A 17313-nucleotide genomic window follows, 5' to 3' on the forward strand; every position below is an offset into this window, starting at 1 on the left:
CTTGCTCTCTACCCTCCCCTGCCTTTCTGGGTGTCACTTCCCGGCTCTGTGCTGCTGCCACAAAGGGCTGTTAGAGTTGGCGAAGGTGATAGGTTAGTGGTGACAAAAATCAAAGACAGTAAATGTCAGGAAAAGAAAAAGAAAATGTTAACTTGGAAATCATCTAGGCATTGTAGATAGAGGTGAAAACACCTGTACCAATTATTCTAAAGAAAAGGATCATTTTTTAGTGACTAAAGATACCTTTTTAATTCTATAACATGATATATAATCTCCCGCTGCAACTATTCTAGATTTTATGTACTATATCTTCATCAGCAGCCTACTCCAGAACCAATTCACTGAGGAATAAATATATAGTATGAATTTCCTAAAAGCTCGATCCAAATGACAGGTTTTAAATCTGTATACAGAACTCTAAGTAGTCACTGAACAACACTTAATTAATTTCTAAAAGGAGTGGAGTTCTTAGCAGTTATTGGCAAGAGCATCCATATTTATTCTGTTCTAGAGAAGGAAGACTCATTTGTTTACTTTCCTCAGGCAAAAAAGGGGACATCTCAGTTCTATCAAAAGAGATGTGAAAATATGCTGAATCTGTTTACGTAAATTTGGATAAGTGGAATAGTATTTATCGACTACTATTTGCTTTCATTCATGCAACTAAAATAATCATCAGCAGTCTCTTCTGAGAATCAATTCTTCCTCTTTTCCAGAATAATGTTAAGGAAGGCAGGGAGGGAGAGCAGGAGGATAGGTGGTAGGGGAGGAAAGGAAGGAAGCAAAGTCTGGTAGGGGAAGAAAGAATATGGCTTCCCCAAATCAACCAACAGAAGCACAGCTGCTGGTAAACACCCCTCTGTCATCAGTTCAGTTCAGAACTGTATTGTCATTTAAAACAGAAGGCCAATGTCACAGAAAATGCGACAAAGGTCATTTCCCTTTGTAAATAGAAAACATTCATAAATTGGTATCCGAAGGAAAACCACACCCACTGACTACTGTCCTAAACCATCTGTGCTAAAAAAAATGCCAGATGAATACTGTGCCAATCTTGAGATGACCAGAACTTCAAAATTTCCTAAATAATCAAATTCAGTAAAGTAAACATCTTTAACATCCTTGCTTTGAATTTTGTGCTATTAAGTTAAAAAAAAAAAATGAACTACGAATCCAATGACCCCTCAGGTTTGGTCACCCAGTGGCACAATGTGATCGACACTCTTCATGTAGTAATCAAAGAGACGGCTACTGGAGCATGACCCAGACAGAATGCAGAAGTCATACTTGGACTGGGTTCTGTTGAGGATGCATTCCTTCCAGACTCGATGGACCATGTGATTGTGGAGTTTTGGAGGAATCTTCCCCGATCTCTTTGGACTGTGCATAGTTATCATCCCCCCGTCTTGGGAACCTAGGTGACTGACCGCACTCTGCGTACCTCCGCTCTCCCCTGAAAAAGAAAGACAATCTGTAATTTGGAAATTATCCGAAAAGGTCTCCTTGTACATAGACCGCAAGCTTATTTAACAGAAATATTTTGATTGTTGAAACTCGTATTATTCATGTAGCTTTGTTCCCACCCCCCTGGCAACAGCACTATCTGTAACTATGAGCATAATTTGTAGACCGGCACTGTGTATGCTTCTCTGTGTTCTCCCTAACATAGTTAAACACATCGACACTCACGCACCCCAAGGGCGTGCCCACACAGAGGCATTCCTACTCTACAGATATTGGAGACAACTTACTTGTAAGGGTTCACACGGTAACATTAAAAATGTAAACATGAATAGATTGTTTTAAATTTTTAAATCCCCAATACAATAAATAAGTTTCAAGGAAGAACAAAACAGTAGAGGGAGCTTTATGCTCATTTAGCTTAACGGCTGTGCAACTGCACCCAGTGCCCTGGGTAGGAGAAAAGAACTTAATGGCACAAAGCTTTTAACAAGGTCAGATTTCAAATTTGTGTGTGGAACTGTCTGTCCTTATGCCTGACACTATTTATGAAAGCTTAGTGCTAAAACACTGAAAGAGGTTGTCTCGACATTCTGTATCAGAGGATTATTCACTAGTTTCTCTCTAATAACTCCACTGAGTTTTCCCAACTATAGTTGGTATGTAATCCATTTCTTTCTATTATGTTGATTATGATTGCTGGTAATACTGATTATTGGTTATGAGTATTTTACTACTTCTATCTCATACAAGACAAATACTGAAGTTGATTTTCAGTATTAGATTCTGATTCAATTACTTTCATCCCTTTGACTTCATAATAAATCCCGGGTTTTATTCTCAACCGAACTATGATCAAAACATCTTGACCGAAATAATCAATTTTAAGCACCCTAGAAATCTGTACCCTCATCTGAAAGATAAACAAACATCCTAATACCACAAGTTAATAGTCCTGATAACAATGGAACACTACTGTTATATAAGTTGAATGGTTAGGCTTAGCTCTATCTTAAAAAAACAAAAAACAAAGACCAGTGTCAAAATGCTTACGATTCTAAGGAACTGAAGACTGCTTGCTTGTTCCCTATAAAAGTATTATTATATTACAAATGAGTTAAGTTAAAGGAGACAAGAAATTTGGTCTTTCATTACCATCTTTCATCTTTACTTGGTTTGTGATACAAAGTAATTCATTTCAATTTTATAATGGATTTTCAAATGCTTATTATAAAACTAGGAAAAGTGGAGAAATAAACAGAAAACACAGCCCTTTGTCCCCCAAACAGCTTACAATTTAGCTAAAGAAATCATATGTCCATGGCACCATAAGGGATAATTTATGAACAAAGAAAGAGACGGGTGGGGAAAATAAGGCACAGTCTTTCCTGATTAAAACTGAGTTCATGCTTTTCAGTAGCTTTTAATGACTGAACTAAAAGGTGGATGATATCTCAAAGGGAATTAAATAAGACTTGTACTCCATGCTGTCCAATACATGTTGAATATTGTTTCTCAAAATTATCTCTATAAACAGAAGGTGCAAGCTGATGTACCTATCCACGTGTGGCATGAATGATTTCACCAAAACCAGCTGGCCCTCCTTCCCCTGCTAATCTAGGAGATTCTTGGCCATCTTAGGGGAAAAGGGAACCCATTTTGTCCTGTATCTAGGAAAACGTCAATGTGCAATGTTAGTCATTACACAAATGACAAGGCTGAGCAGGACTCTGAGAAACATTAGGAGTCCTAAGCTATACTTCAACGTATCATAATTATTATCACATATGAAAATTTAGACAAATTCATTTTACAAAGATTCCAGTTGCTTTTAGTTAGTTAGTTAGTTAGAGAGAGAGCGAGCGAGCGAGCGAGCACAGGCATCAGGGGACTTATTTACCCAGGGCTTAGCACAATGATACTCACACAGAGTCCAGGCAAAGTAATTTGAAGATCTACAGTGAGGAAGTCCCTACTGAAAACCACCATAAACAAAACCTGGTGTTTCTGAATTGTGAAATTCAGAGTTCTGAACTGACAGGATGCCAGGACATCATGCATACAGCAGGCTTTCAATTTTACATTAAATATAAATTTCACCAAGTACCAGGAAAAAGAAAAACAACCAGATAAATAAACAAAAACTGATGACAACTTATGTAGCCCAAGTGTTTAAAATCCAAGCCTCAAGAGGAAATGTAATTAACCAACTTTTCAAAATACCGATAATTCTAGTCTTTATATTAATAGATCTTTTCTATGATGATTATTAAACAAAACTGTCAAAGCGTTTTTCTCTTTTTTCTTTTTGAATAAACACTGAGCAAATCCTTTCACAACGGGTCATCCAAATTCTCTGCTGCACCATATTAGAGTCGGATGTCCTTTTTTCACGGTGTTAGCAAGTGCGTTGCTCCCAAAGACAGACGCTGCGTGTTGCCCACTTGTATGCCTTCCACACAGTTTCTGAATAATTCCTTCTAGATACCACAATACGTGTGCCGGAGCTGGTGTCTTGAGTACCGCTTTAAAACCACTTACGCCACCATCCACATACTGCTCCGCTGCTTACAGAGCTCTGGCGAGTACGTCACCTAGCATGTGTAACAGCTCTGTAAAGTACATGGTACTTAACAGAGAAGGAGACGGAGGTTCAAGACAAGCATGAGAAGTGAGTACAGCCAACTCACCTAGTAAAAGCTACACAGCCAGGTTTTTAAATTAGGTGCATTCAATCACAGTATCTATCCTTGTCCCCAATATATTGCTTAGCCATGAACATTTACTGAATACCCTCCACACGCCAAGCAGCATGCTAGAAATTCTGAAATACTGTCTTATCTCATCTCATGAAAATAACCACGGAAGTATGTATCATGCTTGATAGCCTGTTTTCAGTTCACCACCCAAGACTTTATTTACTCTGATGCTTTTGCTAACGTGGCCCGCATTAAAAAAGCCTATAAATGATCTCACTTCAGTTCAAGTCCGATGAGTATCCTTTCCTTACTGACTAGATTTCCAATTAAAATGAAGTCAACTACAACAACCAAAAAGTTAACACAGAAAATATACCACTCAACAAAGAAGGCAAAATGCTCCCAATTTAAACAATTTCTGAATTTTTCCATTAAGGACATTTTTAAATTTTTCACATGTAATTAATACTTGTCACTAATGTGGACAGATTACTGACAGAACAAATTATTTGATTCGGAGTTCCCAGATGCCAGTCTAACTTTATAATATAATAAGGAAAGAATCATCCTAGACTTGCCCTTGGCTGGCAATGGTGAACTGGGCACACGCTTCAGCCATTCTGATTTAGTGTTTTCCACCGTTTAAGGAAAAAAAGAGCAGCCTACATCTTGTGCCCTAATTTTGTGTAAAGGGATAGAAGTGTGTACCGAACTTAAGAGAAGCAACCACACTGTCCGAATGGAGTGGAGACTAACACAGCACAATTAAAATTTTGAAGCACCGGAATTGTGTTTGCCGAAAATTTTCTTCCTCCATTTTGCAAAATCCCCGTCGTGTGTCTTCCACCTCCTCCACAAGGCATGTCTCACCATGAGTTTGCTCATCCGTCCCACGGCAAGGGAACTACGTACTTTTCTGTGACCTCCTCCACCTAGGACATGCCTGGATTGTACTCACCCATTACAGCCTGTTCTGGAGAGGTGGGAGGGGTGAGAGGCATTCCACAGTTACTTGGGTCCTTCACACTACCCAGTCCCTGCTGCCCGACGGTAATATGGCCTCCAGCACCGGCAACGCTCTGAGGAACCGGTATGTCATTCTGAGAGATTAAAACAAATGCTGAAGGATAAACCATCCGAACGCCACCTGTGAGGAAAGAGAGCAAGGAGTGAACCGGGCCTGAGAAACAGCTCACAGCAGGCAGACTTGATTATTCTAGCGGTCAGAGGCAAAGCTCAAGGATGAACATGAGACGCTCGTGAGGTCCTGCCAGAAGTGATGTGCTCCATTCCTTCCTAAGTTAATAGCTGTTTAAACATGTGCTCCAACATTATGATAATAGCATTTGGAATACAGGGACCTCGGTGCTTCAGGCAAGATAACTACTCAGCATATACCACAGTGTCAAGAGAATAAAAAAAAGATGGGAGAATTACGGAGCTTATTTTTGATGAATCTCAATGATTATCTTTTTAAATTAAGAAAGATGAAGAAGATAGAATAAAGTTCTTCAGGCAAAATATTTTCTCTTACCAACAATTACTTCGACTGCCACAGGGAAATCATCATCATATCCCAACTCCTCTTCTTCTTTCAACTCCTCTTTCTTTTTCAGCACCATTGGGTAGAAATACTGCCATTCCTCAATCAACTTACGGGTGGCAGGGTCTGACATCTTGTATGCTTGGCCTGTCAGCGTGCCATTTAAGCCATAAGGACTTACCAGTACTAAGGCAGGGAGGAGAAACAGATGTTAAAGATCGACTTGATAATCTCTACTTAAGCGTAATGCTGCATATGTGGTAATTTAGGTTAAAGCATACCATCGCTTACTGGATATGGCTCTTTATTTCCTGACTCCTTTCAAAGTCTGATTTTTTACAGTTTCTCATTTTAGTACCTATTACTTATACACCTCTCAACTCACATCAATTTTTTAAGGAAATCAAATGGGGAAGGTAAAAATATTATGAGACAGCTGTATCAACACACAAAATATAAACTATCTGTATATTAAAGCGTATACACAACTGTTTGATAATAGCCTATACAATGCAAACACTGAATCTTTTCTAACAAAAGAAAGCCATTCAATACGCACACCCCCAAAACCTGCCTAGAACTTGAATACTCTTCCCAGGGTTTCTGAGACTTCCTGAATGTCTGTAGTAATTTTAAAAATAAGATATAAAGAAAACTTGTATAGCAAAAAGTCTTAATGTACCAAGTCTGAAACATAATCCTTACGTTATAATTTCAGTTACGGCTGTTTTGAAGGTCTGTTGATGAAACAACTCCAAATAAAATTTATTATACTCAAAGTAAAGGACTCAAAATCCCTCTATCTTTCTCTTTCAGTATTTGACCTGATGTTATCTTCACTGAGCTAGACACAAAAATGTAGTTAACACGATGCTGTATATAATATATAACCCAGCCAGTCTGTGGCCTTGGGGTGAGGCTAACCTTCCAAACAACACTTTTCCGGGGATAAACTTTTTCTTAACCCTAATTTCTAAAAAAAAAATCTCAGCATAGTCATAAAATGAGATGTTCTTTCTTTGGATGGCTTTAATTTTTTTTAACAGCTAGTTGATATATGACATCGTTCAAGACAGAGATAGCTGTAGACATCACATACTCCTTGTTGCCTCTCTCCTGTTCCTCACTGAGCCAGATGGGATAAAAATACTGATTCCAACCAACACAGTGAGTCAGGGGCAATGTTTCTGTATTAATACTTCCAGGAAATTCCCACACCAATATGGTTAATTATTTTTACTATAATTATCTATAGGCTAATACCTGCCCTAAGAATGTAACTTCTCCATACCGATCATGGGAAATAAGCAGGACAACATCCCACAAAAGTCTTCTACGATTCAAGACGTCGGTAGCAAATGAGGAAGCCTTTAAATAAGTGGTCTATGGAGACCTGATAATGCTAATATTATCTTTCCCAACTTAGAAGGTTAGTTGCCTTCCCTCATGACTAGGAATTCCTTCCGTTATTATCATAAATAAACACTTCCATTTTCAGTGATAAAGTCTAGAATGAAGTTAGATGGTCCTCAACACCTTTACAGTCAAGAAAACACAATATTTAAATAATTCTGGTAATCCACAATATGCACACACTGTACAACTCCAAAGTGTACAGTTTGAGGACTGGGCTTTGAATTTTGTAGCAGTTTACATAGCAAAGATCCCCAATTAAATAATGATAAAGCATATAGTTTAAAATGTGTTACAAAGTAAGGGGGGGGAAGGTAATAATTAGGACACAGTCAAATGAGGATTCAATGTTCTTTTTTTACCTTAAAAAAAAAAGTCTCAATTATCTTTAGGGCAAGGAACAGATGTTTTTATCAAATTAAATCAGAATCATTTGTAGGAAACCAAAAGGCAATCATAAACAATATGGAGGCTAAACACTCATGACAGGCTGTTAATAAGTCCATAAAAATATTTTACTTAAATCCCTTAAAATATCAGTGTTTTAAAAAAATTACATTGTGGGATATACTGAGACCATAGCAGACATCTCTAGTAAATTAGACTGAACCAAAAAAAATTCTTCCAGATGGTTCAATCTAATATTATTACATTTAAGTACTGTAACATTTATAATGCTATTCATAGAAAATTCTGAATTCCAAAAACAAAATTAAAGATTTAGAATTCATGGTTAGAAAAAATGGACATGGAGTTATTTTGGGGATATTGAGGTGACTGGTTGAGAATTAATGAAAATATAAATGTTAAGTTAAATTACAATAAAAAACTACCATCAATGCAGTCTTTAATTAAAATAAAATAATAAAGTTATTAACATTATTGAAGAAACTGCGACTCTAGAAATTTGATTCTGGATGAAATTTCAAAAACAGTAATTTAACAGTAATTTTCTGTAGGTCATTGCATGCCTGAAACCATGGAACAAACAAAACAGTGAAAACCTTTGATTGATATGATTTGTCAGTTACTCATTGGGTCCTATTTTTCAAATACTTATTGACCTCCTTTGGTTCTGAAGGAAATGCTCTACATTTTATTCCTTAATGCAACTTCACCTAAGACCATGTTGTAAATGTGGTAAGCTATAAGCTTTCAGCAAAACGTTAGAAAGCTATTCATGTGAAATGGTAGTCTTTCCTTTCTTCTTCAGAAGTTGACCCTTACGCTTAGTTTTAAAATGTCCATTTAAGATAACATCTCCATCTGCAAATCTTACTGGGCAAGGTGACTATCCACGGAGTGGGGAAGAGGTAGGCAACAGGGACATCACGACATCACCATTTACTTACCTTGAAATGGTGCAGGTGAAGACTGAGCCATGTGTATATGTTCCTCATTGATTAAATAAATTGGCTGGTGTTGGGCAATCTCCACACTTGTGCACACATTACTTTCTCCATGAAGAAAGAATGTGAACGCACAGGACAGATGCTCACTATAAGAGAAACAGTAGAAATTCAACTCTCCATTTTGGTGGGAAATGAGTGCTAGACACAGAAATTACAGACGGGATACAGCTTTACTTTTATCAATCACCCAGCAAAGCCTGCCTCTGTGGATATTAATAGCATATACTTGTAGTTGATTTGAACAAGTAACATAACAATGACCTGTTGACAAAGTAAAGACACTAGTTACGCTACAATATGAAATCTGGAAAGCTATTGTGCAGATTGCCTTCTGTTTCATTTGCATAAAGTGTCCTATGCTGACTATAAACTCCTAAGGACAGAAAAAGAATCTTAACATTTTTCTACCTTAACATCTTTCTATCTTCTGAACTGGCTTTTAACGGATTCTAGGGACAATGATGAAATAGTTTTGTTTATGTTTGGTATGACATAACAATAACATCAAATTTTACAAGCTTACAACGTTGAACATGGTTAAAATTGTTCATCTAAAAATAGCAATTAAGGACACAGTTGTATATAAATTCCAAATATACAATTGCTAAGGTAATACAAGTCTCTAAATGGGCTGGTAATATTACACTTAATTTTTACAATTTACTTCTCATCACAAAATTTTATTAAAGCATTCCACTTCTCCATTTTCCACACAATTAGCTAAAAATTGATAAAAATGATGTGTCTTGGAGAAAAATAATTTCAAAATTACTACAGTAGCACATTCTTTCAAAGTTGTTAACTTTGGCCCTAACCCAGTGATAATATCTCCATTTCTCAAGACAGCTTGTAAGAATACTTGCCTGATGAACCAAAGTCACTGTAGGCCAGGCAACTATCATTTAAAAAATCATCTCCAAGATGTGCTTCTTCTCAAAATTTCCCTAAAATGTTATAAACTGTATTTCGAGTACTACTCAAAACATTAAATTTTGCTTAGGTATAAAATCATAATGCTTTAAGGGAAAATTGAAATAAAAATGGTAACATTTTCCTTCTATCCCAAAGTGAAGCGTATATATTCTTCCTTGACAAGTATGTTGAGACAGCCTGTAGCTACCCCCAGCCCAAGGACAGACTTTGAGAACTTGATGGTACCTACAACCCTCTCCAGCTGTACAGTTCTGTTTTTTTTTTTTTCCTAAGAATACATGACACAGGAGAGCAGGGATGACAACAGTGACATTAGAAAGTAGAATCCCCCTTTGACCTACCAATACCACTGCTAAGACTTTATTCCATAGATAAAACTACTGTACAATTATTGACTACAGCACTGCTTGTAATAAATACTGCAAACAGCAAAAATGCCCATCAGCAAAGAACTGGTTAGCTAAACTCTGATCTATGATTCATCCCTACAAAGTAATACTGTGCAACCACTTAAAAGAAAATGACCACATTGATATGTGGAAACCTCCAACATAAAGTCATGAATATGAGGGGAAAAACAAGGCACAAAAACACTGTGGCTAATAGAGTCCCATCTGTATAAAAACGGGACCGGGTTGGGGGAATATACACACACACAATTTGCTTACACTGGCATAAAATTTCTCTGGAAGCATACACTTTAAAACCCTAATAATCCTGGTTGCCTTTGGGGAATGACACGGCATGACTGAGGGAGAAAGAGAATTCACAATTCTTATTCTTTTATGCTTTTGAATGTGGGGCCATATGTCACACAGAGAGTAATGGAGGTAAGATCTGAAGGAAGCCCGTGCCTCCTGTCCTTGTGCAGTGTGCGTGCTGGCCCAACTGGAGGCATGCACTAGAGGCATCCATGGCGTTTCATCTCGTCATATTTGGCTCTTAGTGGAAGCCTGCTGAGATCATCTTTGATTCTGATTCTGTTATCTAACGTCCTGGCTATTTGATCAGCGAGCCATCAATATCTTTATCCACGCCATCACTAAAAATGGTGACAAAGACTGCAATGAGAATAGACTCCTGTGTCATCTTATCAGGTAAGTCCCAAATTACAAATTCACTGGAGTGCTGCCACCCATTCACTATTTCTTGTCTACAAAGGATACTCTGAAAGATTATGTCAAATCTCTAGATACAATGAAGATACATAACAACCGTCATAGTTCTCTGATCTAGACATTTGTCTAAAAGTAAAATTCAGGTAGTCTGATACAAAAGCCAACCCCCACCAACTTTTACTTTTAAGTAGAAGGAGTTCAGATATGTGAATAAACATTGTAAACAAGGGGCTCTACAAAACAATTATAGATATATTACGTTAGATACTGTTATGACAGAGTTAGAAGGTTATTATAAGCACCATACCTGTTTCTGCTTCTTCTCACCCATCACCTACTTTTAACCTAAACCATTCCTCACTCAATTTCATCTATTTCATATACTCTCATTGTGTGCCAATTGAACAGCGCTGTAGAGGTGATCAAGATCAACGCCTTTCAAATTCAGGGAGGAGACTATGCCCAAAGTCACAATGGTTTAGAGCACAGCTGGGTAAGAGTTCATTCCCCCTTTCTTAACATAGTGTTCACAGCACATTCATGACATTCTACCTTCAGTCAATGCTACATTCACCCCAATAGAATATAGGTCCTCATCAGTGTGATTGCACAATGTGTAACTTATACCCGCCCCTGCATCATTTCTAACCTCCCACTAAACACCTTAACTTGCCTCAAACTGAAAGTGGAGCCTCACCCTGTTCTCTTAGGGCACTCCACCTGACAAGAATTCTAAGCCTTCTAACTCCATCTATTTTTCCACTCTTTATTCAGTAAATCAGGTCTGATTCAAGCAATTCTTTATTTAATCTCTATTATACCCTAAACATGTCCAAAGTTACACTTCTCTCACCCTTCCCCAGAGTCCTAGAGGACTAAGTATCTCCTTTTCCCGGTAAATGTACCCCTGTACTCATCCTCTTTCCCTTCTTGAACAGTCTGTATTTCTTCCTCTTTACTTGCCCCAGGTTCCTAAGCCATTAGATACCTTCTCTTGATCAAGTCACTCTCTCAGGGGTACTGTCACATCTTACTCCACTGTTCACTAATATCAAATAACCAACATGTAAGCAAAATGATCAGTATAAATAGTAGCAATACCACCAAATTATCTACAAATAAATAAATTTTGTGCTACAAAAGAAATGAGGTACTAAGAAAATAATGGAGGGGTGCTATTTTGGAAAGGTGCATAATCAGGGAAGAACTTCTCTGAAAACAAGGAGAGCACTTACACAGGCTTGATTTTTGAGGTGCCTGGCTGACTCAGTTGAGCGTCTGACTCAAAAAAAGGAGAGCACTTAAGCAGGCTTGATTTTTGGGGTGCCTATGTGGCTCAGTAGGTTAGGCTTCCAACTCTTGGTTTCAGCTCAGGTCATGATCTCACAGTTTGTGAGTTCAAGCCTGCATTGGGCTCTATATTGACAGTGCAGAGACTGGTGTGGAGCTCAATCCCAAAACCTTGAAATTACGACCTGAGCCAAAATCAAGAGTCGGAAGGATCAACCTACTGAGCCACCCAGGTGCCCAGAGAGCATTTGCCATTTTAAAAGAAACTTTTTAAAGAGGAAATGTGGCTGCATTGTTGTGAAAATAAAGGCTAGTATAACCTGAATTTGGAAAGATAGGAATATTTGTTCACTCTCTGCCTACCAAAAAGACAAAGATACATCAGAGTAGCTGAAAAATAAAGTACATCTATCTGCATACTGTTTATAAAAGCCACACAAAATAAAACTACACCGCAAGAATGAAAATGAAAGGGAGAAAATGATATGCCGGGTAAGTCCAAATAAAAATAAAGCTGGTATAGAAATAACAATAACTGAAACAATAAAATGTTTTTAAAACGTAGCATTCATTATTACATTATAATAAAGGGGAACTCAACAATAAATTAAAACAATCCTGAATGTGAATATTCACAACCATATGGTATGCCGCAGAATTTTCAAATATGAAAAGCAAAAAAGAAAATGGTAGAACAAGGAAAAACTGACAAATCTGCAATGAATAAAGATTTCAACATACTCTTCTCAGTATGTAATAAAATAAGCAAATTATTAAGAAAAGCAAAAAACCAAAGCCCCAATAATGACAAAAATATATAAACTTGAGTATATATGCTGACTTTCCACAAATAACCTATTCCCTTTCCAAGAACACATGTAAGAGGAACAAAAATGAACTAAGTGGACACAAGACAAGTCCTAAATTTCAAAGATCAGATATCATACAGACTATACCTTCTTTAATCATAGTGCAATTTAGTTAGAAATCAGTTGTTTAAAAAATAAAAAGGTTAAAATAAAATCTCTTTGGAAACTTAAACATGCATTCCCTAAATAAGTCATCGGTTACAAAGGAAATCACAAAATACTTAAAACTGTATGACAACGAAAATAATACAGGTCAACAAACAACTGCGAGAAACAGTGCTTAAGAGAGTAATTTATACCCTTATGTGCCTGTAAGAAAATCTTAAAATGAGATAAGCATTCAAATTAAGAAGTTGAAGGGCCAAGAAGCTCAATGAAAACAGAAAGATGAAAATAATAATGACAAAACACTTATTAATAAAATGGGGGGGGGGGAGGAGATGATCAACAGAAAGTATTGACAAAACCAAAACTTGTTCTTTGCACAAACCACAGTAAGACAAACCACCAGGCTGGCTGACTGCTCTGGGGGAAGGAAGTGGGGAAGATGCCCGTGCAAGGGAGGAGCACAGATAATCCTGGCAACCCAAAGAAGGAAGTAACCACAGAGAGTAGGAGTGTTTTGATGATAAAAATACTATACGTAACTTTATGCCAATAAATCTGAAACACATGAAATGGATAATTTTCCATAAAAATAGAAGATGTAAAAATTTTTTGAAAAGAATAAGAAATTCACCCACTGAATTCAACACCGGCTTAGAAGGTTTTATAACACTTTCAAGGAACAATCAGTCTTCCTATTCAAATAGTTTCAACAAATGATAAATAAAATAAAACCTCCCACATCTTTCCTTTAGGCCTGTATAGCTTTGACAGTAAAATGAGATACAGTTACAAGAGAAAGTCACATGTAACAATTTCACTCAAGAACAGACACAAGACTACTAAGTTAAATAATAATAAATCAAGTTGAAAAGTGATCCAGAGATCTACAATACCACCAAGTGGGGTTTATGTTGGAATAAAGGAATGGATTAACATCAGCAAATCTGTTAGTGTAATACAGCACATTAACAGAGGAAGGAGAAAAACCAAAGAATCCATCTCAGCACACAGAAAAAAAGCAGGTATTAAAATTCAAAAACTCCAATAATCATTATTTATAAAATAAACTCTTAGCAAACTGGAGTCAAAAGGAACTATCTAACTTAAATAGACAAAGCAATCATGCTGCTTAATGTTAAAACTTTAGAATACTCTATAAAAATGTGTTAAAAAGGCAAGACAAGGATATCTCCCCTTATATGCAACACTGCACTAGATGCCCAAGTCCTTGCAATAAGAGAAAGAAGTATAAAAACCAGAAAGGATGAGGTAACAGTATCTTTGCAGACAATGCAATTCTGTCAGATTTTTTTCAATGTAGACTACAGATAGATAAACAGAAGTAACAACACAGTTAAGATTGGTAGACCCAAGATCAACAATAGCTGGGTTCTTACATGCCATTTACAAAATATAATGGAAAAAAAAATACCCCATTAGCAACAGCAATGAAAACCAAAAGGTACTCAGAAAATAGATGAATAAAGGATATGTCAGGCTTCTATGGAGAAATTTACAGAACATTCAGTTTGCAGAATATAAAAGACATAAACTCTTGGGTGGGTGGCTCAGTCGGTTGAGCGTCTGACTTCGGCTCAGGTCATGATCCCACGGTTTGTGGGTTCAAACCCCACGATGGGCTCTGTGCTGACAGCTCAGAGCCTGGAGCCTGCTTTGGATTCTGAGTCTTCCTCCTCTCTCTCTGTCTCTGTCTGTCTCTCTCTCAAAAATAAATAAACATTAAAAAATATTTTTTTAAGATATAAACTCTTTTAAAAGACAAATCATATACCTAGATATGCTATCAGTATCATAAAGATTACAATTCTCCCCAAACTGATCCATAAATTCAATACAATTCCAACCAATCTGATTCTGAAAAGTATACAGATCAAGAATAGCCAACGCAATTCTGAAAACAAACAAAGCAACAGAGTTAACTTAGTAGTATCCAGATTTACTACTGAACCACAGTAATAACAACAGGGTAGTAATGACTCAAGAATAAAGACCTGTTAAATGGAACAGGGAACTCAGAAGCCCATCCTCCAAGGGCTCCCCATCTCACAAAGCGTAAAAGCCAAGAACACAGCCCCGGTTGCCTTTATGACCAAAGTGCCCTCTGCTCCCTTCCATTCTCTCTCTCCATTCCAGTCGATACAGCTTCTTGCTGTTCCTCAAACAAGCCCATCACAATGCCTCCTCTTGGCCATTCAACATTACTGCTTCTTCTACCTGGAACTCTCTTGCTCCCAGCTATCAATAGGGCTCTCTCCCTTACTTCCTACAAGTTTTGCTTAAATCCCATCTCCCTAGCAAGGCTTATCCTCGCCATATAATTTAAAGGCACAACTCCCCATAACTCTCTTGCCCCCTTTCCCCTATAGCACTCGTCACTTTCTCATATTGTCTCTGATACACCAGTCACAATGCTTAGAAGCACTGTGGATCTAAAAACAGCCTTGTAAACTGTAATGCTCCCGCTGCGTTACATTCTTACTACAGATAATGGGAAGGAAATGAGATACTGCAGGAGACAGAAGGGAAGGAGGAAGGAAGACAAAAAACAAAGTAAAAGAGGGATGGGAAGAAATGGGAGGAAGAAAGACAGGAGAAAAAAGAGGAGGAGAAGGGAGAGGGAGAGGAAGAAGAGGAAGAGAAGAACAGGAAGAGGAGTTTCTGGAGTCTATATGGCCATGTGTGGTGCTTAACAGGTAATTTTGTCTCAGAAGTTTGAATGAATTTTCTTTTTAAAAATCGCATTCAAGGGCACCTGGGTGGCTCAGTCAGTTAAGTGTCCAACTTTGGCTCAGGACATAATCTCACAGTTCATGGGTTCGAGCCCCGCATTGGGCTCTCTGCTATCAGAGGGGGCTCGCTTTGGATCCTCTGCCCCCCTCTCTCTGCCCCACCCCTGCTTGTTGTCTCTCTCTTTTTAAATAAATAAACTTAAAAAAAATCACATTCAAGATTATAATTACACTATTGGCAAATGTTCATGTTATGGACTTCATAGGGGGTCTGTTCTATAGCTTTAGCATTTGCCACTTGTTTTATTTAAAAAAATTAACAGGTGAGAATTTTGAATAAGAGTACAATAAATGCTAGAATAATTATTTTATGACTAATAAACAACCAGGCTTGTATTATATCTGTGTACATTATTCACAAGAATGTCATTTTAAGTGTCCTAGATAAACACTATTGATGAGATAAAGAACACTATCGCAATTTATTAAACTATTTACAAAATGTAAAATTATTCCTACTTCAAATATGTAACATGACTTAGAGAAGCTAATTAAAGCCTAAAGGCTTTTTAAACTTCCTCTCACCACCCTCCTTTTTTCTCTCCTCTTCCCTCTGTTTCTCTTCTTTATCCCTCCCTCCCTTCCTCCACCTCTCCCCATGATTCTATTTTTATTCTTTCTTTCTCTCCCCCTCTCTTCTCCCTCCTTCCCTCTCCCTCTCCACCTCTCTCCCCACCAAGTGCTTTATTGTATTTCACCTATGCTACAAGTCTATCTCCAAATATCTCACCAGATGTTTGTAACTCTTTATTCTAAGCTTCAAAGACCTATTTCTTTCAGATAAAACTAAGAAACAAACCACCAAAATAATCTTGTTTCAAAGTAACAAGGGCAATATCTGCAAGCAGTCAAAGCAACCAACTCCTACCTCACCTTGGAGCTTCCCTAGACATCAGAGTTTTAGGCAACGTATTTAACATTTCTCTAAACTAGGAAACATCCATCCATCCACCCACCCATCTATCTATCCATACATCCACTCATCCAGCCAGCCACCTATCCATATATATATATATATATTATATTATATATATATTATACACAGATAAATGGATATACGGGTATATGTACGTAAACGTTTTGGAGAAATCTCTTCCGCTGTTTAAATGCTTAGCAGCTAAACATAACATAAACAGATTCCCTCCTGGCAGTCGGTGCAAGGAGAGCATTCACAAGAAGATGGTCAGTGTTAGTGCTGGTAGACACTGACCCCATTAGCCACTCCTCTAGCCTCAGCCACCAGTCTGCTTCAGGACCGGGCGCTCCTTACTGTGCACGCCACGCTGCTCCATCCGTTGGTGTTCGTGCTCTTCTTTTGTCTAGAGTAAACTCCTCCTATCCTTCATCTAACTCCTGCTTAGCTTCTCCAAGAAATCATCTTTCAAGTCCCAGAGCAGGCTACGTGCCCCACATGCCTCTGCGTATACCTCAGTCAAAACACGTTTGTAAGTTTTACATCTAGTCTGTCTGACTAAACATTGTGAGGGCAGAAGTCGCATTTTAGCTTTCACTTTGGAACCTTCACGTGGTATCTGGCATGGGCACATGCTGCATTAGTACTTAATTGAGTTTGTGATATTTTATATCTTTCCCCCCAAATTTTTTGGCATTTTACCAGGTGACTCAGAAATAAGTTTGGAATCGTGAGCCAGAAGAC

At 37.7% G+C, this 17313-nt stretch overlaps 1 protein-coding gene across 2 annotated transcripts in view; it reads right to left on the reverse strand.

Moving 5' to 3' along the window:
- The window catches only part of MED13L (mediator complex subunit 13L), a 301950-nt gene that overhangs the window by 49772 nt on the left and 234865 nt on the right, over nucleotides 1-17313 (reverse strand). For both annotated transcript variants that reach the window (XM_027044335.2, XM_027044334.2), the window contains exons 5-8: nucleotides 8469-8614; nucleotides 5695-5889; nucleotides 5119-5307; nucleotides 1288-1453 (exon numbers count right to left, since the gene is read on the reverse strand). In XM_027044335.2, the coding sequence (XP_026900136.2) occupies nucleotides 1288-1453; nucleotides 5119-5307; nucleotides 5695-5889; nucleotides 8469-8614 (696 nt within the window). The remainder of the gene's footprint in view (nucleotides 1-1287; nucleotides 1454-5118; nucleotides 5308-5694; nucleotides 5890-8468; nucleotides 8615-17313) is intronic.

This window comes from Acinonyx jubatus, chromosome D3 (genome assembly GCF_027475565.1).
Source record: "Acinonyx jubatus isolate Ajub_Pintada_27869175 chromosome D3, VMU_Ajub_asm_v1.0, whole genome shotgun sequence".
NCBI lineage: Eukaryota > Metazoa > Chordata > Mammalia > Carnivora > Felidae > Acinonyx > Acinonyx jubatus.